The sequence below is a fragment of the Neoarius graeffei genome, chromosome 27 (genome assembly GCF_027579695.1).
Source record: "Neoarius graeffei isolate fNeoGra1 chromosome 27, fNeoGra1.pri, whole genome shotgun sequence".
NCBI classification, from domain to species: domain Eukaryota; kingdom Metazoa; phylum Chordata; class Actinopteri; order Siluriformes; family Ariidae; genus Neoarius; species Neoarius graeffei.
The window spans coordinates 50,432,182-50,459,320 of record NC_083595.1 but is presented as its reverse complement, the minus strand read 5'-3'; the positions used below and the strand labels follow the sequence as shown (position 1 = coordinate 50,459,320).

General features: G+C 44.1%; 1 protein-coding gene across 1 annotated transcript in view; it reads right to left on the bottom strand.

The window, feature by feature from the left end:
* The window catches only part of fam189a1 (family with sequence similarity 189 member A1), a 364,309-nt gene that overhangs the window by 151,903 nt on the left and 185,267 nt on the right, over nucleotides 1-27,139 (bottom strand). The window contains exon 2 of the mRNA XM_060911073.1: nucleotides 26,576-26,632. Within this exon, the coding sequence (XP_060767056.1) occupies nucleotides 26,576-26,632 (57 nt within the window). The remainder of the gene's footprint in view (nucleotides 1-26,575; nucleotides 26,633-27,139) is intronic.

Genomic DNA, 27,139 nt, shown 5'->3' with positions numbered 1-27,139 from the left:
AGACTGTACTGAGATTATACTGAGACTGTACCAATACTATAGTGACACTATACTGAGACTGTACTGAGACTACAGAGACTGTCCTGAAACTACCGAAACTGTACTGAGACTACTGAAACAGTACTAGGACTATTCAGAGACTATTCCAAGACTGTACTGAGATTGTACCGAGACTACAGTTACATTATACTGAAACGGTACTGGGACTATCCAGAGACTAAACTGAAACTGTACTGAGACGATACTGTGACGAGTGAAACTGTATTGAGACCATTCAGAGACTAAACTAAAACTGTACTCAGACTGTACTGAGACTATTGAAACGGTACTAGGACTATTCAGATACTATTCTGAGACCGTATTGAGATTGTTCTGAGACTATAGTGACACTGTACTGAAACTGTCCTGAGACTATACTGAAACTACTGAAATGGTACTGGGACTATCCAGAGACTAAACTGAAACTGTATTGAGATTAAAGTGACACTATACTGAAACCATACTGAAACTGTTCAGAGACTACAATGAGACTGTGCCAAGACAATACTGAATGTAATGTAGCGGCAGTATGGGAATGTGACATGACAGGGTCAGTTTACACCATGCAAATTCATTCGATACGAAGTTCTTTATGGGTGGAGTTCTCTCATTCACCCTCTCGTGGAATACAATAACACGCATTGTATGTAAGCATATGAACAATTACGTTCACCACACAGTGGGTTGGCTATGTTAGCATATGGTTAAAAAACAACTGTATTGTCACCCTTATACTTCTGAAAAACATAAGCCAAAGGAACAACTATAAAATCTCTCTCTCTCTCTCTCTCTCTCTCTCTCCATCACACACACAGCCAAACAAAAACCTTCAGTGTGTCAGCAGAAAAGGTTAATCAATGCAATAGCATAAAACTGAGCAATGAGGGAAGCAGTGAAAAGGCCACCATAACATATAGACTCCTGACATCCGTCTGTGTTTCTGCTCTCCATTTTGCCTCGCTGTTCCTGTTCTATAAAAATCTGTTGAATTAAAGAGAACTTTAAACTCATTATTCATAGTTCACTATTTAAAAATATATTTCCTAATAATATAGAGAAGTTCATGGGGGGAAAAACCACATGGTACAATTTTCTCTTCAACAAATGGAAGTGCACTCGTCTCGCTTAAAAAAAAAAGGAAAAAAAAAACCTGCCTTGCATATTTTTTATCACATTTGCACACGTTTTTACACCTTTCATAAATCAGGGCTTTTGAATGCGACACGCAACCAAACTGTGTGGATTGAGATCCATGAGCAAGTGTGTATTTATCCTTTTAATGTGAAAAATAAGACAAATGTTTGAGAGAAAACTCCTGCTGCAATGTCATTATTTCAATAAAATGGACACAATATTGGGGAGTATGACAGCTCTACAGCTCCACCAGACACTGCACTCCTGTTCAAGAGGCACTTTAGACCTACTTTATTTTACGTCCTCTCCAATCTAAAGCGGCAGAGTTGGCGGAAGGCCTAAGGAGATTGGCAGAACGAAATCAAGTCTCTGCCAAGTCATGCTGCACAGGCAGCTTAAAAAAAAAAGTGTCGCTGGTTATTGCTTGAGATACGCTTGGAGAAGCTTTTACTGAAGAACTTCAGCAAACTACCTGAGGGATGCGGCAAAAACTGAAAGTAATTTACTCTGGGGAAAGAAACAGGAAAAAAACCCAAATGGTGCAGATTAGGCATCGCTATAAATCAAATTGTAGTACCTGCCTGAATAAAACTAGACTTCAGAAAGCCAAGGCGCTGGAAACTTACTGAAAATCCCTGAAGCTTCAATAACTTGGTATTTCTCAGAATATATATTCTACGCTGCAAAAAACTGAAAACTGAATTTAAGGAGAAAATTCCTTAACACTAGTGAAATTATCTTGCTGCATGGACAGATAATTTTACCTGACAAGACATCTTGGAATAAGTTGGTTAGAATCTAGAACTAGTTTTAATGATCTCAGAGTTGGTGTCTTGTATTCTTCGACACTGCAAAAATGATATCTTAACAAGTTAGAATATCTTGAATATAATTGAAATGGGGGGCGGCACGGTGGTGTAGTGGTTAGCACTGTCGCCTCACAGCAAGAAGGTCCTGGGTTCGAGCCCCGGCGCTGGCGAGGGCCTTTCTGTGCGGAGTTTGCATGTTCTGTCCGTGTGGGTTTCCTCCGGGTGCTCCGGTTTCCCCCACAGTCCAAAGACATGCAGGTTAGGTTAACTGGTGACTCTAAATTGACCGTAGGTGTGAATGTGAGTGTGAATGGTTGTCTGTGTCTATGTGTCAGCCCTGTGATGACCTGGCGACTTGTCCAGGGTGTACCCCGCCTTTCGCCCATAGTCAGCTGGGATAGGCTCCAGCTTGCCTGCGACCCTGTAGAAGGATAAAGCGGCTAGAGATAATGAGATGAGATGAGATAATTGAAACGATCTCGCATTTCCTATTAAAAGAAAACAAGACACCAACTCTGAGATCATTAAAACTAGTTCTAGATTGTAACCAACTTATTTCAAGATGTCTTGTCAGGTAAAATGATCTGTCCATGCAGCAAGATAATTTCACTAGTGTTAAAGAATTTTCACCTCAAATTCAGTTTTCAGGGCGGCACGGTGGTGTAGTGGTTAGCGCTGTCGCCTCACAGCAAGAAGGTCCGGGTTCGAGCCCCGTGGCCGGCGAGGGCCTTTCTGTGCGGAGTTTGCATGTTCTCCCCGTGTCCGCGTGGGTTTCCTCCGGGTGCTCGGGTTTCCCCCACAGTCCAAAGACATGCAGGTTAGGTTAACTGGTGACTCTAAATTGAGCGTAGGTGTGAATGTGAGTGTGAATGGTTGTCTGTGTCTATGTGTCAGCCCTGTGATGACCTGGCGACTTGTCCAGGGTGTACCCCGCCTTTCGCCCGTAGTCAGCTGGGATAGGATCCAGCTTGCCTGCAACCCTGTAGAACAGGATAAAGCGGCTAGAGATAATGAGATGAGATGAGATTCAGTTTTCAGTTTTTTGCAGTATATTAAAAGAAATAAATAAATAAAGAAAAGAGTTCTTTTTAAATGTTTTATATACATATACACAATCAATAACATCGGGAAAAAGGAACTTGAGAAGCTCGAGAGGTATCAAGGGCTGAAAGATGAGCTAGAAAAGATGTGGAAAATGAAGACAACAGTGATCCCCGTGGTGAGAGGAGCCCTCGGTGCAGTGACCCCCAAACTAGGAAAGTGGCTTCAACAGATCCCACGAACAACATCTGAGATCTCTGTCCTGAAAAGCGCAGTCCTAGGAACAGCTAAGATACTACGCAGGACCCTCAAACTCCCAGGTCTCTGGTAGAGAACCCAAGCCTGAGGGGAAAAACACCACCTGAAGGAAGGGCGAATGAGGAATTTAAAAAAATATATATTTAAGAGTTATTCCACAAAATCGAGTCGTACATTAGCTGATAGCTGACAAGGCGTGTAGCACCGAGTTGTCTATAACCCATGTACGAGATTACATGAATTCTAGACAACTGGGAATATGAGAATAACTCTTTTATTCTATCCACAGTCACTGGATTTTGAGAAACAGAGCATTTTTATTGTTATTTTTTGCAAATTCGATAAATAAAAACTTTATACAAAACGTCCGACAAAATCATTTCTGCTTAGGCATTCTTCTTAAAAAACTATTGACGGCTGCACGTATTGACCTTAGTGTTGTTTTTTTGTCAAAAGTGCCGTCTTGCTGTCGTGCCGAGATATAGAATAGCTTTATTTAATTCTTCCTTCGACATTTCAGTTCTGTAATTTTCAAACTTCTTTGAGATTTTGAACCAGGCTAAAAAAATTCAACAAACTTTAATGCTTAAAAGATGAAGAATGTAAACAAATTGGTGAAATGACAGGAGCAATTTGTGAAAAATGCAATGATGATAATAATTGTCGAAAAATAAAATAAGATACATTCTTACCATTAAATAGTTTTATTCCATATTTTGTTGCTTTTTTGTTGTATTTTTTTGGGGTTGTCTTCTTCTTTAGGGTTTTTTTGGCGGTTGGCAAACCAACTTAAAGGTGCATTACCGCCACCTACTGGGCTGGAGTGTAGAACAGGAGATACTGGGGGGGAAAATATACTCTTTTTGCTATTTCTCATCTCATCTCATTATCTCTAGCCGCTTCATCCTTCTACAGGGTCACAGGCAAGCTGGAGCCTATCCCAGCTGACTACGGGCGAAAGGCGGGGTACACCCTGGACAAGTCGCCAGGTCATCACAGGGCTGACACATAGACACAGACAACCATTCACATTCACACCTACGGTCAATTTAGAGTCACCAGTTAACCTAACCTGCATGTCTTTGGACTGTGGGGGAAACCGGAGCACCCGGAGGAAACCCACGCGGACACGGGGAGAACATGCAAACTCCGCACAGAAAGGCCCTCGCCGGCCACGGGGCTCGAACCCAGGACCTTCTTGCTGTGAGGCGACAGCGCTACCCACTGCACCACCGTGCCGCCCTTTTGCTATTTCTGTTTCTTTTAAATATTTGATAATTTGGGGGGTTTTGTTTTGGAGTAGAGTTTTTATTTTGTCCTCGGTTGGTTCAGTAACACGGTCCACCATTTTGTTTTTCTCTACTCATGGTATATGAGCTGATAGCCTAGTAGTAGAGTCGCCAATCAGAGTACATGATTGCTCATATCCAGTGAATGTGGATAGAATATATATGAGTGATTCCACGCTTATGGGTACTGAAATGGGGACATGAACTTATTCACCTAAAACCATTTCTTTTTTTACCATCAGGTCACAAAACATGTAATCTTTAATGAATGATATGTTAAAAGATAACTTTAATTTTCTGAGATGTAATAAAAACATATTTATATGCCAAAGTCAAGCCTATGAATTCCAAAATGATGTCTGTTACATTACTTCTGTTACGATTGTCCATCTCGCGTCTGTTACAAATTAATTACAATCTAGCTATATACCATGTTAATCTTATTGAAAGAACGTGTATGTTTATTCTACTACACATGTTTATTAATTATATTTGCTAAAACATCACCTTCCTATGTTTCAAAAAGTAATTCTACATTGTTAAAATTGAGAATATATATGTCCACAACACTTCTGTTACGTTCTGACTTTGGCATATAAATATGTTTTTATTACATCTCAGAAAATTAAAGTTATCTTTTAACATATAATTCATTAAAGATTACATGTTTTGTGACCTGATGGTAAAAAAAGAAATGGTTTTAGGTGAATTTTTAAAAATAAGTTCATGTCCCCATTTCAGTACCCATAAGCGTGGAATCACTCATATATAGATAGATAGATAGATAGATAGATAGATAGATAGATAGATAGATAGATAGATAGATAGATAGATAGATAGATAGATATCACACTGAGAAATTCCAAGCATTTGGTATAAAAATATTAAAACAACACTGAAAAAGAAGGGAAAAATGTTAACTTTTAAAAAATTAAGTACAAAATTTCAACATCATATCAGCTGCTTCTTACAGAGTCCTGAAAAGGACGTGTTAAAAAAAAATCTCATACGCATCAGGTACTTTCTCAAAACTATCTGAGAAACTACCTGAGAGAAGCCTGAACTCTGTAAACACGATGAAGTGTTTCTAACAGGGGAACGGCCATACAGAGGGTGATGTGCGAGAATGTGAAATTTACCATAAGATATCATTAATCAACTAACAGACTACGTGCGCACTGCATATTTTCTCATTCGCTTGGGGAATCTTTCATTTTTTTTTTTTTTACATGTCCCTTTAGGGGCTTCATATCTTCTAGTTCAGTGTATAATAAAATTTTGTTTAAAAAAAAATACATAAAATGATAACACGATATCCATAATATGAATCTGTACAGGGAAGGACTGGCTCAGTTATAGAGATGTTGCTGATACAGAAATTGAATCATCAGCCCTTATTAAGAAATAATAAGTTAAGCTTCAATCCTGAAGTAATAAATTAAAAAAAACTTGTGGGTGTGCTGTTACACGGGGAAAAAAATCAACAATGGGTTGGTGTGATGAAGCAGAGTGACTATCAGCATCTAAACGTTGATCATTTATTGATAAAAGCATTTTATTTCACTGATACCTCAAGCAATTTGCCAACATTTACAAGTTTTATCCGTTTATAGCAAAGCCCCATATTTAAGAGAATACGGTAATGCATCAACCTGATTTCTGATGGCTTTTGCAACCGTAAGACATCCATATGTACAAATGACTTTCGTGTACCACCACAGGCAACCTGATCATAAGTGCAAGGTAACGTCTCTCATAAACACTCGACCACCAGACAACAAAATTTGTATCTTTATTTCCATAAGATAGATGGTTTTTTATCCAGTGCTTATTTTTAATTTGCTTTAAAAAATAATATTGGATTATTTACTGACACATTTTACAGAAAATATTCATGACAGTTTCATACAAAACAAGTTAAAACAGTTTTATTAGTCCACTCAGTAGTTGGACAGTTGACAGTTTGTGTCGTGTAAAGGTGATAGACGGATGTAATCGCAGGAAGAGTTTTATTGAAAACACGCTCGCAAACAGATCCAAAACGGAGACAAAGGCAGAGTGGAAAACCATGCAGTGGTGGAGTGAGGCACAGACAGGATATCAGAGGGAATACAATACTCACAGTCCAAAAACACAAACAGGGTCAAAACCAGAAAAGTGATACCGAATACAAGGCTTTCAAAGTCTGTGTGTTACTCAGAGTCCTTAAATAAATGTCTACGCTGTGATTGAGCTTGAATCAGGAACAGGTGCAGGGTAATTAGTCCTAATGGTGCTGCATGCATGGAGGTGAGAGATGTATCCAGACAACTGTTTGACGTATCGAATGTGATAATATCGGATGGTAACTCTACAGTAGTGATGTAACGTGAAACTGCTCGTTCACTGCTGTCCACCAGGCACCCAGCAGAGTCACACTATAATAAAATAAATGTCGTGGTGTTGTTTCTGGTGCATGGCATGCAGCGTCAATGAAAGGAATAAATATGTATCGTAACTGCGATGCGCATCTCATTATTGGTCTCACAACAACGTCACAAGACAATGCAGTGATTTATTGAGGTGAAAAACACAACACGGCACAATTCGATGGTTCATTCATGGTGCTGTAATAATATTATTCTATTCAGGAGGATTTTGTACCTTTGCAAATATTTTGCTCATGAACTCATCAGGAGCTCTGCTTTTAGGCAGTGAATAAATATCTATATTAGTCATGTTTAATGTGCGCCACTGACTGGGTGCTCAAGGCAGCAATGAAGGACCAAGGGAATATAGTGGCTGGAAGGACGAAAAACTGTCTGATCTGGACTCCGTAGATGACGCTGAAGACTCCTTCCATAAACTTCATCATGTCAACTATAACTTTTTTTTAAAAACCTTTAGTTAGATCTCTGTGAATGAGCCGTTGCCATAGAAATGTTAACATATTATAACGAGCGCGTTAATACGACTTGCATTACAGCTGAAACTACTCTCTGAGCTGCTGTTCCAGAAAATCAAGCGAGACCTTCTTTCTGACCAATCACAATCCAGAAGCACTGTGGTAGAAATAATAATGCTCATTATGCAACAAAGGCTAATCACGCTCATGGTGATCATTCTAAACAGGTTCGTTTTGCTGGTTTTATTGTTTAACTGTAGATTTTGTAAAGCCATAAACAGTCTATTATTTTGCCAATCCAGACACAAACTGAGCCTCAGCATTACTCAAAGCTCATTTAATCAGAATTAATTGGAGTGCTCTTAAACAAATCACAAGAACACTTAAGCAAGCGGTCACAACAGAAAAACAGCCATCGATCTGAAGTGGCGTGGAAAGACGGAAAGGGAAAGTGCTAACGGTATGGCGCAACAGCCGAGGGATTACAGGTGAACAGACGGGTTTTCAGACGGGTTTTCATGGTGAAATGGTCAGTGTGTGTGTGTGTGTGTGTGTGTGTGTGTGTGTGTGTGTGTGTATCTGATGACATCTAGGAGTTTATTTCACCAAAACAAGCCAGACTCGCGCTGATATTCCTGAAGCGGCTATATGAATGGAGATTAAACTCCCATTCCTGAAAATTCAGCAGTGTCGTTATATATTCTGCTCAAAGCTTTAATATTTCATGAGGAAGGAAATGTGTTTGTCAGTGGATGGTTTCAGAGACGCCTCGGTCTTCTCACACATCCTGCTTCCCCTCATTCATTATGGACAAAACTATGAATATGCAGTACATACAATCTCTATATTCACACTCAGATCAATAAGGCCAAGCAACAGTGTTCTTCCATCTGTCTAGTGGGAATTAACACACACACACACACACACACACACACACACACACACACACACACACACACACACACACACACACACCAGAATGCTGTACACAACAAACCTGAAAAGCAGGATGACTGCATATGAGTATAACTGTATATTATAACTAGGAGAGCTTAAATTGTTTTGCTGCTTACTTTGTCATTCTCTTAAGTTTTGCAAACCGAATCTACAGTGGTGCTTGAAAGTTTGTGAACCCTTTAGAATTTTTTATATTTCTGCATAAATATGACCTAAAACATCATCAGATTTTCACAAAAGTCCTAAAAGTAGATAAAGAGAACCCAGTTAAACAAATGAGACAAAAATATTATACTTGGTCATTTATTTATTGAGGAAAATGATCCAATATTACATATCTGTGAGTGGCAAAAGTATGTGAACCTCTAGGATTAGCAGTTAATTTGAAGGTGAAATTAGAGTCAGGTGTTTTCAATCAATGGGATGACAATCAGGTGTGAGTGGGCACCCTGTTTTATTTAAAGAACAGGGATCTATCAAAGTCTGATCTTCACAACACATGTTTGTGGAAGTGTATGATGGCACGAACAAAGGAGATTTCTGGGGACCTCAGAAAAAGCGTTGTTGATGCTCATCAGGCTGGAAAAGGTTACAAAACCATCTCTAAAGAGTTTGGACTCCACCAATCCACAGTCAGACAGATTGTGAACAAATGGAGGAAATTCAAGACCATTGTTACCCTCCCCAGGAGTGGTCGACCAACAAAGATCACTCCAAGAGCAAGGCGTGTAATAGTCGGTGAGGTCACAAAGGACCCCAGGGTAACTTCTAAGCAACTGAAGTCCTCTCTCATATTGGCTAAAGTTAATGGTTATGAGCCCACCATCAGAAGAACACTGAACAACAATGGTGTGCATGGCAGGGTTGCAAGGAGAAAGCCACTGCTCTCCAAAAAGAACATTGCTGCTCGTCTGCAGTTTTTAAAGATCACAAGGACAAGCCAGATGGCTATTGGAAAAATGTTTTGTGGACAGATGAGACCAAAATAGAACTTTTTGGTTTAAATGAGAAGTGTTATGTTTGGAGAAAGGAAAACACTGCATTCCAGCATAAGAACCTTATCCCATCTGTGAAACATGGTGGTGGTAGTATCATGGTTTGGGCCTGTTTTGCTGCATCTGGGCCAGGACGGCTTGCCATCATTGATGGAACAATGAATTTTGAATCATCCCAGTAAATTCTAAAGGAAAATGTCAGGACATCTGTCCATGAACTGAATCTCAAGAGAAGGTGGGTCATGCAGCAAGACAACGACCCTAAGCACACAAGTCGTTCTACCAAAGAATGGTTAAAGAAGAATAAAGTGAATGTTTTGGAATGGCCAAGTCAAAGTCCTGACCTTAATCCAATCGAAATGTTGTGGAAGGACCTGAAGCGAGCAGTTCATGTGAGGAAACCCACCAACATCCCAGAGTTGAAGCTGTTCTGTACGGAGGAACGGGCTAAAATTCCTCCAAGCCGGTGTGCAGGACTGATCAACAGTTACCACAAACGTTTAGTTGCAGTTATTGCTGCACAAGGGGGTCACACCAGATACTGAAAGCAAAGGTTCACATACTTTTGCCATTGACAGATATGTAATATTGGATCATTTTCCTCAATAAATAAATGACCAAGTATAATATTTTTGTCTCATTTGTTTAACTGGGTTCTCTTTATCTACTTTTAGGACTTGTGTGAAAATCTGATGATGTTTTAGATCATATTTATGCAGAAATATCGAAAATTCTAAAGGGTTCACAAACTTTCAAGCACCACTGTATTATACAGCAAATTTTTACTTTCTTTATTTCTCGGCATTAAACTTTAAAACTCCAGGAGGCAGTTGCAAGAGCTACATAAACACAGTCTGTCGTCCTTTTATGAATAATTATTAGCATACATTTAACCCCAGCCAGATTATGAATAATAAACTATAACAAACAGTGAGACATAAATAATGATAAAGAATATGTGCTTGTGCTAAATTTTTAGCCTCATTTGATAAACATCATTTTTCACTTTACAAAATACACACACACAAAAAAAAACAAAAAAGTTGCAAAGCACTGAGTTGGCTATAAGCCATGTCCGACGAGATTGAGTGGACTAACTGTTTTATTCTATCCACATTCATTGGATTTTGAGAAATGGAGCATTTTTATTTTTATTTTTTTGCAAATTCGATAAATAAAAAACTTTATACAAAATGTCCGACAAAATAATTTCCGCTTAGAATGTAAACAAACCAGCGAAATGACAGGAGCAATTTGTGAAAAATGCGATAATAATGATAATTCTTGAAAAATAAAAGATACGTTCTTACCATCACATACTTTCATTCCATATTTTGTTGCTTTTTTTTGTATTTTGGGGGGGTTTGTTTTCGAGTAGTTTTTATTTTGTTCTCGGTTGGTTCAGCAACATGTTCTTCCATTTTGTTTTTCTCTACTGGTAGTATATGAGGGCGGCACGGTGGTGTAGTGGTTAGCGCTGTCGCCTCACAGCAAGAAGGTCCTGGGTTCGAGCCCCATGGCCGGCGAGGGCCTTTCTGTGCGGAGTTTGCATGTTCTCCCCGTGTCCGCGTGGGTTTCCTCCGGGTGCTCCGGTTTCCCCCACAGTCCAAAGACATGCAGGTTAGGTTAACTGGTGACTCTAAATTGAGCGTAGGTGTGAATGTGAGTGTGAATGGTTGTCTGTGTCTATGTGTCAGCCCTGTGATGACCTGGCGACTTGTCCAGGGTGTACCCCGCCTTTCGCCCGTAGTCAGCTGGGATAGGCTCCAGCTCGCCTGCGACCCTGTAGAACAGGATAAAGCGGCTACAGATAATGAGATGAGAGATGAGATGAGATAGTATATGAGCTGATATCCTAGTAGTAGAGTAGCCAATCAGAGTGCCCGATTGCTCATATCCAGTGAATGTATATAGGATTAAAAAAACAAACAAACAAACAAAAAGCCAAGAGTGCTTTGAGAGCACAATATCCCCCGCTGGCAACTCTGCCATAACTCTGGTAAAATGCGACTGAATTGAACAAAACTGCAATGTGCATATTACCGACATATAACAAAGAATCCTGTCAAATTTGGTGAAATTCCTCCACAAATTGTGAGAGGAGTTGATTTCAGAAGAACGTACACCCTCATGAAATTGTCAAAATACAAGTTCTTTAATCAAGGGTCAAAACTCTGGTAAAAATTTTCACAAACGAAATTAAATTGTAATATGCGTATTATCGTCATATAACAAGGCCTTTTGCCAAGCTTCGAGAAATTCGTCCAAAAATTGTGAGAGGAGTTGATGTCAGAAGGCGAACGCACCTTCATGAAATTGTGAAAGTACAAGGTTGTTAATCAAGGGCCGTACGGTAACTCTGGTAAAATGTGACCAAATTTAACAAAACAACAGTATGCGTATTACCAACATATAACAAAGAATTCTGCCAAGTTTGGTGAAATTCCTCCAAAAATTGTGCGAGCAGTTGATTTCAGAAGGTGAGCACCCGTCCCGGGACAGACGGATGAATAGAAATCACCACGACATAATCCCCCTTTGGGCCTTTCAGCCAGCGGGGGATAATAAATATATACATATATAAAGTCAATACACAACAAACGTTTGCATATTTTGCTTCCAGTGTAATTTGTAACGTTTGTTAAGAGACTCCATTTTACTGTGTTTTATGATGTTCTTTTCAGTGCCTGAAATTATTTGGAATCTCAAGATAATTTGTTTTATGCATCTAAAGATGAAATGAAAATGAAATGATATTCTTCAGACGACAATGACAATCTTTATTTCATAAAAAAATATAAACTTCAAATAACTATTATCTAACTGTACAAAATGGTTTCTATAATTGTTCAAAGTTACACACAATTTGGTCTGATATAAAAAAAACTGCAATAATATATAACAAGTATGATAAAAACTATATATAATTACAAACTAAGCTAAAAGAATATTCATTGAAATTGAACACTTTAAAATGTTCTAATTAATTGCGGTGACTGATGTTTCTGCATCAAAGTCAATGATATCCTACAACTTTAGGAATGATTAAATAATCTGTAAAATTATTAATAAACAAACAATTGCTGAGGGATTTTGAACCGATTCGACTCTTCTCACTGGTTTCAGAGACGCTACGACAAAGTAGGACGTCTAATACAGTCAAAAACAGAATAGATATAAAAATAGAATTAGTATCTGCATAATACTTACGTCCAGTATTTAAATTTTGCCCTTGTGATCTAAAAAAACCCTGAAACACTGAAAACTCTTTTCCTCCTGACAGTTTGATGATATGAATATAATCACAAACGGGCGCCGCCAGAAATTTTGGGCCCCATGAAAGATTAGAATTTTGGGCCCCCCAACTTTGCCCACCCTCATCACAATTGCACTATTGTCATTATTTGACTTTTGATAGCCCATGGACCTTGAGTTTGTGACTTTGTTATTACATTTTATGTATTAACCTACCAGGGACTAGATGAAAACTGGTCAGTGACTAATTCTGGTGCATTTACAATCACAAATGAAAATTCAAGATTTTGCCACATGCCTTCTCGTGCTAGGACAATTGGTAGTGAAATGTGTGATGTGACTGCTAAGCAACACTTTAATCTAGCAAACTATTAGCAACACTTTAATCTAGCAAACTGTATATGGCGCTCGCTCATTAAAAACTTCAATCCTAAAGCATTTATGGGTTGTATTGCTGCTCACCTCCTTCTCCAAAGGGGGGTTCAGTGGTTTGGTAGGGCGGAGGTCCCCCTGAGGCTGAATCTGTGCATATTTAGGGCACCCCATTAGTTATGAAACTGGTTATTAGCACTAGTTATTAGCACCAGCATAACGTAATATTTCATCTTGTTTATCACACAAGTCAGTTCAGTTATTAAAATGGAAAAAATCTCACTGTACAAACTGTAAAAGTGTTCTCTTGATAGGCTAATCCAACCACGTTCATACTGTTCATTTACCATTCGCTAATATTTTGAACACACATGTGAGCGATAGCTACCTTTCTTTGGGAAAAACTGAGTGACCAGTTGCCTGCCTCTCCGGTCCCCCTCAGCTTTCAGCTGCCTTTCTTTACGTTTTTGACAGCCACTCTTCATATTTAGCGACCATAGACTGTACGCACTCCACTGCTGGCTGGCTGGCTGCTGCACCGCAACACAGCAGCAAGTAGCGTTGCACTGATCAGCACACAGATTTAACGCATCGCGCTTCTACCAGAACTGGACCGTACCATTTCGCAAAACGGGGAGGGTTAAATGACAATATGTTGAAGAACTCAAGAAAAAGACAACCTTGTTCAATTAGCTCATTTTACCAGATGGAATATTGCATTGTTGTTATTTCAAAAGTCTTATTAAAATCATTAAAAGCATATTATCAGCCCCTTAAAGGGCCCCATGGCAGTGCTGGGCCCCTAGAATTGTTCTAACCTTTCCCCCCCTGGCGGCGCTCATGATCACAAATATTTTTCATTTTTCTGTCTGATTCCTGTTCCTCTGACTGTAAGAGTATGATATCGATGCCCCATTCATGTTTTTCCTCCCTGTTTGACTTCTAATTTGAATAATAATCCCAGAGATGTGGAGCAGACGTTCTCATGTGAGGCAGTGCTCCCTGTCAGATCCCCTTGTGCTTGGATGTTTAGCTTCCCCTGTAACCAGAAACGGGTAAAATATCCGTCTCTGTTTGTGTCTCTGACTACGATGAGGAAGTCTGTGTGTGATTGAACTGTGCTGGAAACGCAATCTGTGTCGTCCTGTCTTTTCCATTTCTGCTCTACATTAATACTCCTCCCTCTGTGCCGCTCGCCTTCCTCCTCTCTCTCTCTGTTCTCCAGCGGAGCCCAACGGAGAGCCAATGAATCCCCCGCCCTGCTTTCTGTAGAAACACTGCCTTTAATCTCCTTTAGCCATGACAGCGAGCTCCAGCGTAACACTGGTGCACTTTCTCGACACAGCTTCATCGACCTATACATCATTGATACTCATCCCGAGGGAGTGAACGAGTCGAGGATTGTTAGCCCTGCAGGTCCAGGCGAGGCTTTTTTGGTATTCAGTGATCGATCAGCTCGCCCCTGGGAACCTAAAGACTCTGTCTTCCTGACAGTCACTGGAGCAGGAGAACACGTGTTCTGTTCTGCTCTGGGTTCAACTCGTCAGGCATGAGCTGTTCTCCCAGGCTTGCACTGTCACAGGAAAATAAAACAGTCACTGTTGTGTAAAATAAAATGGCTCACTCTCTTGTTCACTGTTTACAATTTATCGATAGCGAATCAGTCATGGAGACACCAGAATGAATTCAGTGGTCTGGAAACATGTTGTCGTGACCTGCCATTAGATTACAAACTACCGGGGGCGTCGTGGCTCAGGTGGTTAAGGCGCCATACCATGAATGCGGGCGACCCGGGTTTGATTCCGGCCCGAGGTCATTTCCCGATCCCTTCCCGTCTCTCTCCCGCTCATTTCCTGTCTCTACACTGTCCTATCCAATAAAGGTGCAAAAAGCCCAAAAAAATATCTTTTAAAAAAAAAAAGATTACAAACTACCACGCAACCTAAAAACACAGATATTACAAATTATGATACATACAGGACGCTTTTTCCATGGAATAAAAACATGTGTTCTATTCCCTTCTAGAAGGTTTCATTCATGTGGTTTGATAGCATGCAATATTGTTAGCGTATCGTTTATCCTACGTGTATTACATCACTCCACCCAATGGAGAATGAGCATTGAATATGGCTTACGATATTGCATAGTTGTCAAGACAACATGACATCACACGTCGGAGCTGATTGTGAATATTCAATGAGAAACTTTCAGTGGCGGCTGGTAGTCTTTCAAACAGGGGAGGCTGGTTGGTTACGATATTTACAGATTTTAAAAGAAAAAAGAAAAAACACATCAATTTTGCCCATACTCTTGCTTCTGATCTGGCTGATTGTTGGCAGGGTCACAAACTGTGAAATAACAGGTTCTTTTGGCCCATTAGCCTACTGTCCAATATACATGATAGTGGTGTTGGGGGGGCATATTTTAACATTTTATATTTTAAAATTGTGGCATGTTGTTTAAAAATTGATCATTATTGAAAGCAGCTGTCAGGAACCTCAGCAGTAACAGCAGAGTGTTCTGGAATAGGCACAAGCACTGACCTTGGGGAGCCAAACATAGAGCTGGGTGCCACACATTTCATTCAATGACACTGTGGCAGCGGGGGCGTGGTCAAGCGCCGGTCTGTGATGGGAGGGCGGAGTTGGGGAAGGTAAGTGGCAGAATCGCTACACCTGAGTGTAATTAACCTGTGTTTTGTGTGTGTTCTCCCCAGTAAACCGCGCCCTACTTAAGGAGGAGAGCGAGAGCAGAGGAGACTCTCCCCCGAACGAGACGCCAGTTGTGTGTGTGTGCGCGCGTCTATTATCGCATGTTAGACTGAAAAGTGTAACAATAAAAGCGCCTTATGAACATGAACTCTGTCCTGCCGTCTTCTGTGCTCCACCCACATGTTAAACTCTCTACAGTGGTGCTGAAACCCGGAAGGTGGAGCACCTGTCCTGCAGCCCCATGGAATCCTCCCCGTTCGCGGACTTGGTCCACGCCCTCGCCACGGCTCAGCAGAGCCAGCACCAGGCACTCGTCACGCTCCGGAAGGAGCAGGAGCGCCGCTTTGAAGCCCTGGTGCTGGCTCAACAGGAAGACCGAGAGGCGTTCCGGCGCCTCCTCGTGTCGGCGGGGTCCACCAGCGCCCCGGCCGCGGGCCCATCTCCCCTCACCTTGACCAAGATGGGCCCGCAGGACGACCCCGAGGCTTTCATCGCGTTGTTCGAGCAGGTCGCCGAAGCCTCGGGGTGGCCGATGGAGCAGCGCGCGGCGCGCCTCCTCCCCCTCCTGACGGGAGAGGCGCAGTTAGCCGCACTACAGCTCCCCGCCGACCGCCGGCTGGCCTACGCCGACCTTCGCCAGGCTGTCCTCCAGCGCGTGGGGCGAACGCCGGAGCAGCAGCGCCAGCGCTTCTGCGCGCTGCAAATGGAGGAAGTCGGCAGCCCGTTCGCGTTCGGCCAGCAGCTCCGGGACGCCTGCTGGTGGTGGCTGAGGGCCGAAGATCGCGACACCGAGGGGATCATCGACCAGGTGGCGCTGGAACAGTTCATCGCCCGCCTACCCGCCGGAACCGCGGAGTGGGTCCAGTGCCACCGCCCGGCGTCGCTGGATCAGGCCGTGGGACTGGCGGAGGATCATCTGGCGGCTGTCCCGGCAGCAGGACAACGGAGGACGTCATCTTCTCTCTCCTCTTCTCTCTCTCTCTCTCTTCCCCCTCCTCCTGTGTCCCGTCCTCGCCCCATTCCCCCACCACGGAGGCGGGGGCCGGCTCCACCCCAGCTGGCCCGCCGCACCCGTGGTGCCCTCCCGTTTCTCCCTTCTGTGTCTGTCTCTCCCCCCCTCAGGTGAGTGACCCTCAAACCACCGGTGCAGAGGGAAAGCCCGGGCCGGTTTGCTGGCGCTGCGGGGAGCCGGGCCACCTTCAACAGCAGTGCACGGCAATGGAAGTGGGCGCGGTGGTTCGGATCCCCGACGCGCCAGAGACCGCCCTCGATCGGGCCGGAGCGTACCGCATACCGGTGAGTATCCAAGGGGCTACATATCAGGCGTTGGAGGATTCTGGTTGTAATCAGACCTCAATTCGCCAAAGCCTGGTTCAAAATGAGGCATTGGGGGGAGTACAAGGGGTGAAGGTGTTATGTGTGCACGGGGATGTTCACAGCTACCCTTTGGTGTCGGCCCACATTATTTTTAGAGGGGAAAAATTTATAGTGAAGGCGGCGGTTAATCCCCGCCTTACCCACTCTCTAATTTTGGGGACTGATTGGCTGGGATTTCGGGGTTTAATGACATGCCTAGTCGAGAGTGGGTCCTGCCAGTTGACAGGGGGAGGTCCCGGTGTCGCTTTGGCGGGAGCAGCTGTCACAGAGCCATCTATGTCATCTCCGCGTCAGAGTGAGGAGCCGCCGGCTCCTCCTCTCCCTATTGGGGAATCCCTCGCGGATTTCCCATTAGAGCAGTCGCGAGACGAGACTCTGCGGCATGCGTTTGACCAAGTGAGAGTAATCGATGGTCAAACGCTCCAGCCGAACGCCACCCCGTCCTTCCCCTACTTCGCGATTATGAAGGATAGATTATACCGAGTGACGCAGGACACTCAAACTGAAGAGTGAGTCACGCAGCTTTTAATTCCGAAGAGCCGCCGGGAATTGGTATTCCAGGCGGCTCACTTTAATCCCATGGCTGGACACTTGGGGCAGGATAAAACACTAGCCCGAATAACGGCCCGATTCTATTGGCCAGGGATTCGCGGCGATGTCCGTAGGTGGTGTACGGCATGCCGCGAATGCCAGTTAGTAAACCCAGCGGCCATTCCAAAAGCGCCTTTGCGCCCTCTACCGTTAATCGAGACCCCATTTGAGAGAATTGGGATGGATCTCGTCGGGCCATTAGATCGGTCAACACGAGGGTACCGCTTTATATTAGTTCTGGTGGACTATGCAACGCGATACCCGGAAGCAGTGCCTCTGCGCAATATCTCAGCACGTAGTATTGCAGAGGCTCTCTTCCGCGCCATCTCCCGAGTTGGAATCCCGAAAGAGATTCTGACTGATCAAGGCACTACGTTTATGTCACGAACACTGCGCGAACTGTATGGGTTATTGGGGATTAAGCCGATCCACACCAGCGTGTATCACCCACAAACGGACAGTTTAGTGGAACGATTCAACCGCACCCTCAAAAATATCATTAAGAAATTCGTAAGTGAGGACGCACGTAACTGGGATAAGTGGCTCGAACCCTTGCTGTTCTCAGTGTGAGAGGTCCCCCAAGCCTCCACGGGGTTCTCCCCGTTCGAATTATTATATGGGCGTAAGCCGCGCGGCATCCTGGACGTGCTGCGGGAAAATTGGGAGGAGGGACCTTCGCAAAGTAAGAACGAAATTCAGTACGTTATGGACCTGCGCGCAAAACTCCACACGCTCACCCACCTAACTCAGGAGAATTTGCGGCAGGCCCAGGAATGGCAAGCCCGCCTGTACAACAAGGGTACGTGCCTTAGAGAGTTCACACCGGGAGATAAGGTACTCGTACTGTTGCCCACGTCGAGCTCCAAATTGATCACCAAGTGGCAAGGACCCTTCGAGGTCACACGGTGAGTCGGGGACGTCGACTATGAGGTGAGGCGAACGGACAGGGGTGGGGCGCTACAGATTTACCACCTCAATCTGCTTAAACTCTGGAACGAGGAGGTCCCCGTGGCGTTGGTGTCGGTGGTTCCAGAGAAGGCGGAGCTGGGGCCGGAGGTTCAAAAGGGAACATTGGCATCACGTACCTCTCCGGTCCCCTGTGGAGACCACCTCTCCCCGACCCAACTCACGGAGGTCGCCCAGTTGCAGGCCGAGTTTTCGGATGTGTTCTCGCCCCTGCCCGGTCGCACTAACCTCATAGAGCACCACATCGAGACGCCCCTGGGGGTGGTAGTGCGTAGCCGCCCTTACAGGCTACCCGAACACAAAAAAAGGTGGTTCGGGAAGAACTTCAGGCCATGCTCGAAATGGGCATCGTCGAGGAGTCCCACAGTGACTGGAGCAGCCCGGTGGTCTTGGTACCCAAGGCCGACGGGTCGGTCTGGTTTTGTGTGGACTATAGGAAAGTCAACGCGGTGTCTAAATTTGACGCGTACCCAATGCCTCGTATTGACGAGCTGCTTGATCGACTAGGCACGGCTCGCTTTTATTCGACGCTGGATTTGACGAAGGGATATTGGCAGATCCCCTTGACTCCACTATCCCGAGAAAAAAACGGCCTTTTCCACACCGTTTGGCTTACACCAGTTCGTCACACTTCCGTTTGGGCTGTTTGGGGTGCCCGCTACGTTTCAGCAGCTGATGGACCGGGTCCTCCGGCCCCACGCCACCTATGCGGCCGCTTACTTAGATGACATCATCATTTATAGTAATGACTGGCAGCGGCACCTGCAACACCTGAGGGCCATCCTTAGGTCGCTGAGGCGGGCGGGGCTCACTGCCAACCTGAAGAAGTGTGCGATTGGGCGGGTGGAAGTACGGTATCTGGGCTTCCACTTGGGTAACGGGCAGGTGCGTCCCCAAATTAATAAGACAGCAGCGATTGCGGCCTGCCCGAGGCCCAAGACCAAAAAGGGGGTGAGACAGTTCCTGGGGCTGGCTGGCTATTATCGTAGGTTTATACCTAATTATTCGGACGTCACCAGCCCGCTGACTGACCTCACTAAAAAGGGGGCGCCAGATCCGGTCCAGTGGACGGAGCAGTGCCAGCGGGCTTTCTCTGAGGTAAAGGCTGCACTGTGTGGGGGGCCACTTTTACACTCCCCTGACTTCTCTCTCCCCTTTTTGTTACAGACGGATGCGTCGGACAGAGGGCTGGGGGCCGTTTTGTCCCAGCAGGTGGGGGGAGAGGACCGCCCAGTGTTATACATCAGCCGAAAGCTGTCAGTGCGTGAGGGGCGCTACAGCACCATCGAGAAAGAGTGCCTGGCGATCAAGTGGGCGGTCCTCGCCTTCCGTTACTACCTGCTGGGGCGCTCTTTCACCCTCTGTTCGGACCACGCGCCCCTCCAGTGGCTCCACCGCATGAAGGATGCCAACGCGCGGATCACCCGTTGGTATCTGGCGCTCCAACCTTTCAACTTCAAGGTGGTCCACAGGCCGGGGGCGCAGATGGTCATGGCGGACTTCCTCTCCCGTCAAGGGGGGGGGGGGAGTCGGCTGCGGGCCAGACGGGCGCCCGGCCTGAGTCGGGCGGTGGGGGTATGTGGCAGCGGGGGCGTGGTCAAGCGCCGGTCTGTGACGGGAGGGCGGAGTTGGGGAAGGTAAGTGGCAGAATCGCTACACCTGAGTGTAATTAACCTGTGTTTTGTGTGTGTTCTCCCCAGTAAACCGCGCCCTACTTAAGGAGGAGAGCGAGAGCAGAGGAGACTCTCCCCCGAACGAGACGCCAGTTGTGTGTGTGTGTGCGCGTCTATGTGTGCGCATGTTAGACTGAAAAGTGTAACAATAAAAGCGCCTTATGAACATGAACTCTGTCCTGCCGTCTTCTGTGCTCCACCCACACATTAAACTCTCTACAGACACTTTCCCTATATTTTACTTATTTTGACTGAGAAATGTTTTATTGACAATTTTGATAACCCTTCACTTTTAATCCAGGTCTGTAGTGTGAAATGTTCTCGGCTGTGTTTTTGTTTAAAAATGTTTTCCAAATTGTATCTGTGTTTAATTCATATCCAGAAAAATATATATTCCAATATAATATACTCAGCATAAACATTTTAAATAGATTCTATATTTTTGGTCCATCCATGACATATTACTAAAGTAGCCTATTTACTGTTGTTGATGTGGGTCACTTGCTGTTAGCCAATTCACTTTCTCGTACCAGGAGAGCTGAAAGGAACGAGTATTATTCCCTACCTTTTTCACCAAGTCAATTTGAGGCGTTGGTCTACCCTGCTCTTTAATTTTAATTTTTCCTCGAAAGGAAGACTGGCAAATGGCTTCGCCAAAATTAAATCAGCAATGCTTGGCATCTGTGCGCAGCTTTCTTGCTAGCTGATTAGCCCCCTCAAGTTCAAGTTCAGTCACTCAAGTAAACGAAATTTCTGGAACTAAGATAGCAAACTTGACAACACTACATTTACACTTTATTTACAATGAAAATATATACAAACTAAAAAAGCTGGTAGAAACCGTATGTAATGAATGAAATCGAAATATAAGCTGATCTCTTACAATACACCACAGCACTTGCGAATCCGCATGGGACTGAACTGAGATTCACCGCTGCCTGTCTATATTTGAAACGAGCTGTCAATCAAAGAAAATATCCGGCCGCTTTCACCAATCACCAGTCTCCTCACGGAAACTGCCATGTCCCTCCCACTGTGAGGCTGGGAGTCCGTGGGCGGGCGTTTTCGCAGTATTTGTCCAATAACCGTCTTGCATTTTGATACTGAAAAGCGCAGAGCTCCCAAATGCCATTGAAGTCCACTGAGGCTGGGCTGCATCGCGCTGGGAAAGTTATAACGGAATGATTTCGCACTGTAGTTGGGTTGAGCACATATATTTCTATGATTCTGGATCTGAAATAGCAATGTTATAAGGTCAGCTATAACATAAGCCTAGCGCAATTCATCCTACACGATGTTCGTCATTTTTAGAGGAGGCTGAGCCTCCCTCGTTGTCTTAGAGCAATCGCCCGTGGAAACTTTTCTGCTGCGCACGAGCACAAGCATTTCTTTGTTCGCCAGGAAAGAGAAAGACGCGTTGAACATGCAAAAGGCTGCCAAAACTTCATTAGATATTCTTCACGCATATTCAGAAGCAGTGGCGAACTGTTACTATTAGAGCTGGGACTTGAGCTCAGCCAAAACTTAACCAAACACCAAAATAAGCAACAGGGCAAAGGATTTTGCAAGGGATTAGCATCAGGCTGCCAGGTCGCTCCGTTGTGTGTAGTTGTTGCTGTTGATTTTAAAAGTAACTCAGTAAATTACAGGGAAATGAATAGTGAAAAATACTGTAGCAAGCGTGCAGCATGGAAGAAGAGTCTGGAGACAGAAATCTTAGTTTCTCAGTCGTTAGCCTGTGCTACTTGCTCTCAATAGATAGCACTGGCTTGACCGCTTTATTAGCATTCACTAACACTACTGATGAACGCTACACTGGCTGGAAGGTGACTTCACTGCTGCGCTGACTCGCGGGTAAGCTCGTGTTGGGTTTTGAGAAGGCTGATATGAAGAGAATGTTTATGTATAATAATAATAATAATAATAATAATAATAATAATAATAATGGTTGGCTTTGTTTCATGGTATATCAGATATATTCCATGATATTGAATGAGTTGAAGTCCACTAGCTGAATGGAATATACAAAGACTTCAGATGGGAATTTTATGTCACAGCCCCAGATTATTTGCGATATTTGCATTTATCAAAGTATTTACTATGATTATTCTGGCCATCATCATCATCAACAACAAAATAAGCAAAAGTAAGCAAGACTACACGTCTGAAAATAAAATCAACATTTTATTGCTCAGAAATGTTGAGACAGAGCATAAATATGTAAGATACGACCCTTTATCTGATTATTTTTATTTGTAAGCAATATCCCCCCGGTAACTCTGCCATAACTCTGGTAAAATGCGACTGAATCGAACGCAATTACAATATGCGTATTACCGACATATAACAAAGAATCCTGTCAAGTTTCGTGAAATTCTTCCAAAAATTGTGAGAGGAGTTGATTTCAGAAAGTGAGTACCCTTCTGGGGCAGCACGGTGGTGTAGTGGTTAGTGCTGTCACCTCACAGCAAGAAGGTCCGGGTTCGAGCCCCGTGGCCAACGAGGGCCTTTCTGTGTGGAGTTTGCATGTTCTCCCCGTGTCCGCGTGGGTTTCCTCCGGGTGCTCCGGTTTCCCCCACAGTCCAAAGACATGCAGGTTAGGTTAACTGGTGACTCTAAATTGAGCGTAGGTGTGAATGTGAGTGTGAATGGTTGTCTGTGTCTATGTGTCAGCCCTGTGATGACCTGGCGACTTGTCCAGGGTGTACCCCGCCTTTCGCCCGTAGTCAGCTGGGATAGGCTCCAGCTCGCCTGCGACCCTGTAGAACAGGATAAAGAGGCTACAGATAATGAGATGAGATGAGATGAGTACCCTTCCTGGGACGGACAGATATCACCACGACATAATCCCCCTTCGGGCCTTTCGGCCAGCGGGGGATAAAAATTGTGAGGGAAGTTGATTTCAGAAAGCAAGCACACCTTGATGAAATTGCCAAAGTACAAGTTTATTAATAACTTGTAATGAAGGACATAACTCTGGTAAAATTTGCCCAAATTAAACGAAACTTCAATCTGCGTATAACTGTCATACAGTATAACAAAGCGTTTTGCCAAATTTGGTGAAATTCCTCCACAAATTGTGAGAGGAGTTGATTTCAGAAGAACGTACACCCTCATGAAATTGTCAAAGTACAAGTTATTTAATCAAGGGTCAAAACTCTGGTCAAATTTTCAAAAGCGAAATTAAATATGTGTATTACTGTCATATAACAAGGCCTTTTGCCAAGCTTCAAGAAATTCGTCCAAAAATTGAGAGAGGAGTTGATGTCAGAAGGCAAACACACAGGCCCACCGACAGAGGGGGGACAAACGGGTATGTTGTCCTGGGCCCAGGAATGGGGGGGCCCAGAACTGGGCTGTCATGAAGTTGCGATTAAATTATTTTATTTCATTTCAAAATGTGTTGATTTGGGGGAGAAATGTGCTATAGTTGCATTAAATAAATGATTTCTAGATCTTTTGCCTTTATTGTCTTTGAAAAAGGCGTCAAGAACCCCCTACCACCCCTAACGCAAAAATGGTTTGGTCTGACTCTTTGATTAAGGGGAAAAAAATGACATCGTTCGATCATAGCGCTTCGACAATCAGCGTGCATGCCATTTGCCAACATGCACAAGTCAGGAGCACAGAAAAGAAAAGAAAAGAGAAAAAGAGAGGAAGAAACCAAGAGACTCAGGGGCTCACTGCATAAATATTTTAAAAAAGATTGGGATGATGCAGCAGGTACTAGCAAAGGCAGTGGGGCAGCTGAGCCAGGTAAGACACAGCCAACTTTTTCCAGCCCCGTAAAGTAACCCCAACCAAGGCACGCGCGGCACGCAATTCATGTTACAAACGAGGGGAGAGCAAGTCACACTGAACACCATATCAAACGCACAGGGCATCGAATCATTTCATAACCACAACGGCTTAATAACATTGTGTTTCATATATCTGATTGAAGCTAAGAATATTCACATTAGCCCGCAATCATATCCCGCCGTTTCTCGAGCGGTGTGTTCTTCTCTGCTTTTCGCACTGGACAGTACGCACGCACGCACAGTATACTACATTTGCCCCCAGCCCTGCCCGAAATCCCCCATCCATCGCTGCTCCTTCAAGAGCACCCCAGTCACGTGATTATAGTAGACTATCCACGAGTTTAGGAAGGCATTGCGGGGGCTGTCGCATGCAGGCTTGGGGCGTAACGGAATACATTTAATGGCGTTCGGTTAAAGGATACAAAATAACAGTAACCGCTTATTCCATTACAGTACAGGGGGGAAAGATTCAGTGAAATTGGGGATTACTTCACAGGATCACAATGTGTGTGAGGTTGCTGGTTTTGGGCTTTTTTTTGTTAAAATGTTAAAACTGTAAAAATGTTGAAATGCTAAAATGAAATGGTTGTTGACCGGTTGAATGGTTTTTGAATACCTGTCATTTAAGGGTTGGAGTGAGTAGAGACTGGGATAAGAGAGGTGGGTGTGTGTGTGGGTTGGCCCGGGGGGGGGGGCCCATTCAGAGCATTTTGTCTCGGGCCCAGCCAAAGCTGTCAGCGGCCCTGCAAACACACCTTCATGAAATTGTGAAAGCACAAGGTTGTTAATCAAGGGCTGTAACTCTGGTACAATGTGACCAAATTGAACGAAATTACAATATGCGTACTACCAACATATAACAAAGAATCCTGCCAAGTTTCGTGAAACCCCTCCAAAAATTGTGAGAGCAGTTGATTTCAGAATGTGAGTGCCCTTCCTGGGATGGAAGGACAGATGGATGGATGGACATCGCCACAACATAATCTCCCTTCGGGCCTTTCGGCCAGCGGGGGATAAAAATGTAGTTTGCATTACTCACGTTCATGTTCTGTCTTTTCCCCCCAGTTAAAAGCAATACAATGCTTTCCTTTTAGGCTTTTTTTTTTTTTTTTTACATTTCTGGCGTTCCCATACAGCTTATTATTGTATCATACAGAATGTTAATATTTTAAGAAACTGAAGTCAGCTGGGATAGGCTCCAGCTTGCCTGCGACCCTGTAGAACAGGATAAGTGGCTACAGATAACGGATGGATGGATGGATGGATGGATGGATGGATGGAAGATCTCTATATGCATTAATCTCTTGTTTGTTTGGGTTTTTGTTTTTAGATCCAAACTCTGTGGCTTTACACTTCCAATAATTTCCGAGATTTTGAGCTGCTCATGAACACAATACAGACCGAGAGCATCTCGTGTCATTGTCACTGTAAAGGGTGTGACAGGAAACTGCTGGAAATGTGATTTGATGAAGTGTCCTTTGGATTCATCTCATCTCATTATCTGTAGCCGCTTTATCCTGTTCTACAGGGTCGCAGGCAAGCTGGAGCCTATCCCAGCTGACTACGGGCGAAAGGCGGGGTACACCCTGGACAAGTCGCCAGGTCATCACAGGGCTGACACATAGACACAGACAACCATTCACACTCACATTCACACCTACGGTCAATTTAGAGTCACCAGTTAACCTAACCTGCATGTCTTTGGACTGTGGGGGAAACCGGAGCACCCAGAGGAAACCCACGCGGACACGGGGAGAACCTGCAAACTCCACACAGAAAGGCCTTCGCCGGCCCCGGGGCTCGAACCCGGAATCTTCTTGCTGTGAGGCGACAGCGCTAACCACTACACCACCGTGCCGCCCGTCCTTTGGATTATTATTATTATTCTCCACACAATCGTATCATTGTGGAAGTCCCGCCCATCACTAAAGCTCGTAGTAGGCGTGCTAATAACATACCACGCCTCCAAGATGAAAAATTCAGCTGTCGTGCCGAAATCTCGCCCTAATTACACCAGAGCCGAACGCCGAGCTCCTGGGCAAAGCAAAGCAAACTCAATGCATACGCTTTGCATCCCATCCACCCGAGTGCTGCGTGGCAGGATTTTTTTTTTTTAGCCTATTTCTTTTTTCCATGGCACACTGTGTGACAGGCAATCACTGTCGCTCGCAGCCTTGGCTCTGATGGAGCACTCGAGAGATTTATTCAGCCGAACAAATCTGGAAAAAAATTCAAAAAAAAAAAAAAATGGAGCAAGGAAAAATTTCATGCTTGTGGTTGTTTTTGTTTTTTGAGCCTGATTTTCTGTACTTAGGCATAATTATCCAGTCAAATGAGATTCACATAACAGTGCAAAGATTTAAGATTTACCACACGCACACACACACGATAGAGATTTAATCCTCTTTTTTTTCCCTTACTCACCACCAGAGAGAGAGGTCTTTTCCATGACACGACTCCAATCAGACCCGACAGCAGCACCTGCACAGAGAGACCACAAACAATTTCTTTCGTCAGTTCAATCCGTTAACAGCTCACATAGGGCGTGTGCCACGGAGACCTGTACTGTAAAGCGTACAGAGCAGAGCTCTCACACACTCCGCCGCAGTGTTTTCACAGCCATTTTTACAGGACATGAACACTTTATCTATCCCATGTTCACTCTTTCTCCTTCACCCTCCATTAAATGCCTAAAATAACACTGTACTGTGTAATGCCTCACTGAATCCCTGACTTATCCCTCACTATTCCATTTTCTTCTCTGGGGCACGGAGAGAGAGAGAGAGAGAGAGAGAGAGAGAGAGAGAGAGAGAGAGAGAGAGAGAGAAAAATATCAGCCAGTTATGGACGATCCTGGTGTGGTGGGATTTTGATAGCTTTGTAAAAAAAAAAAAAAACACACCGATCAGCTACAACATTAAAACCACCAGCCTGATATTGTGTAGGTCTCGCTTGTGCCTCCAAAACAGCTATGACTCATCGAGGCCT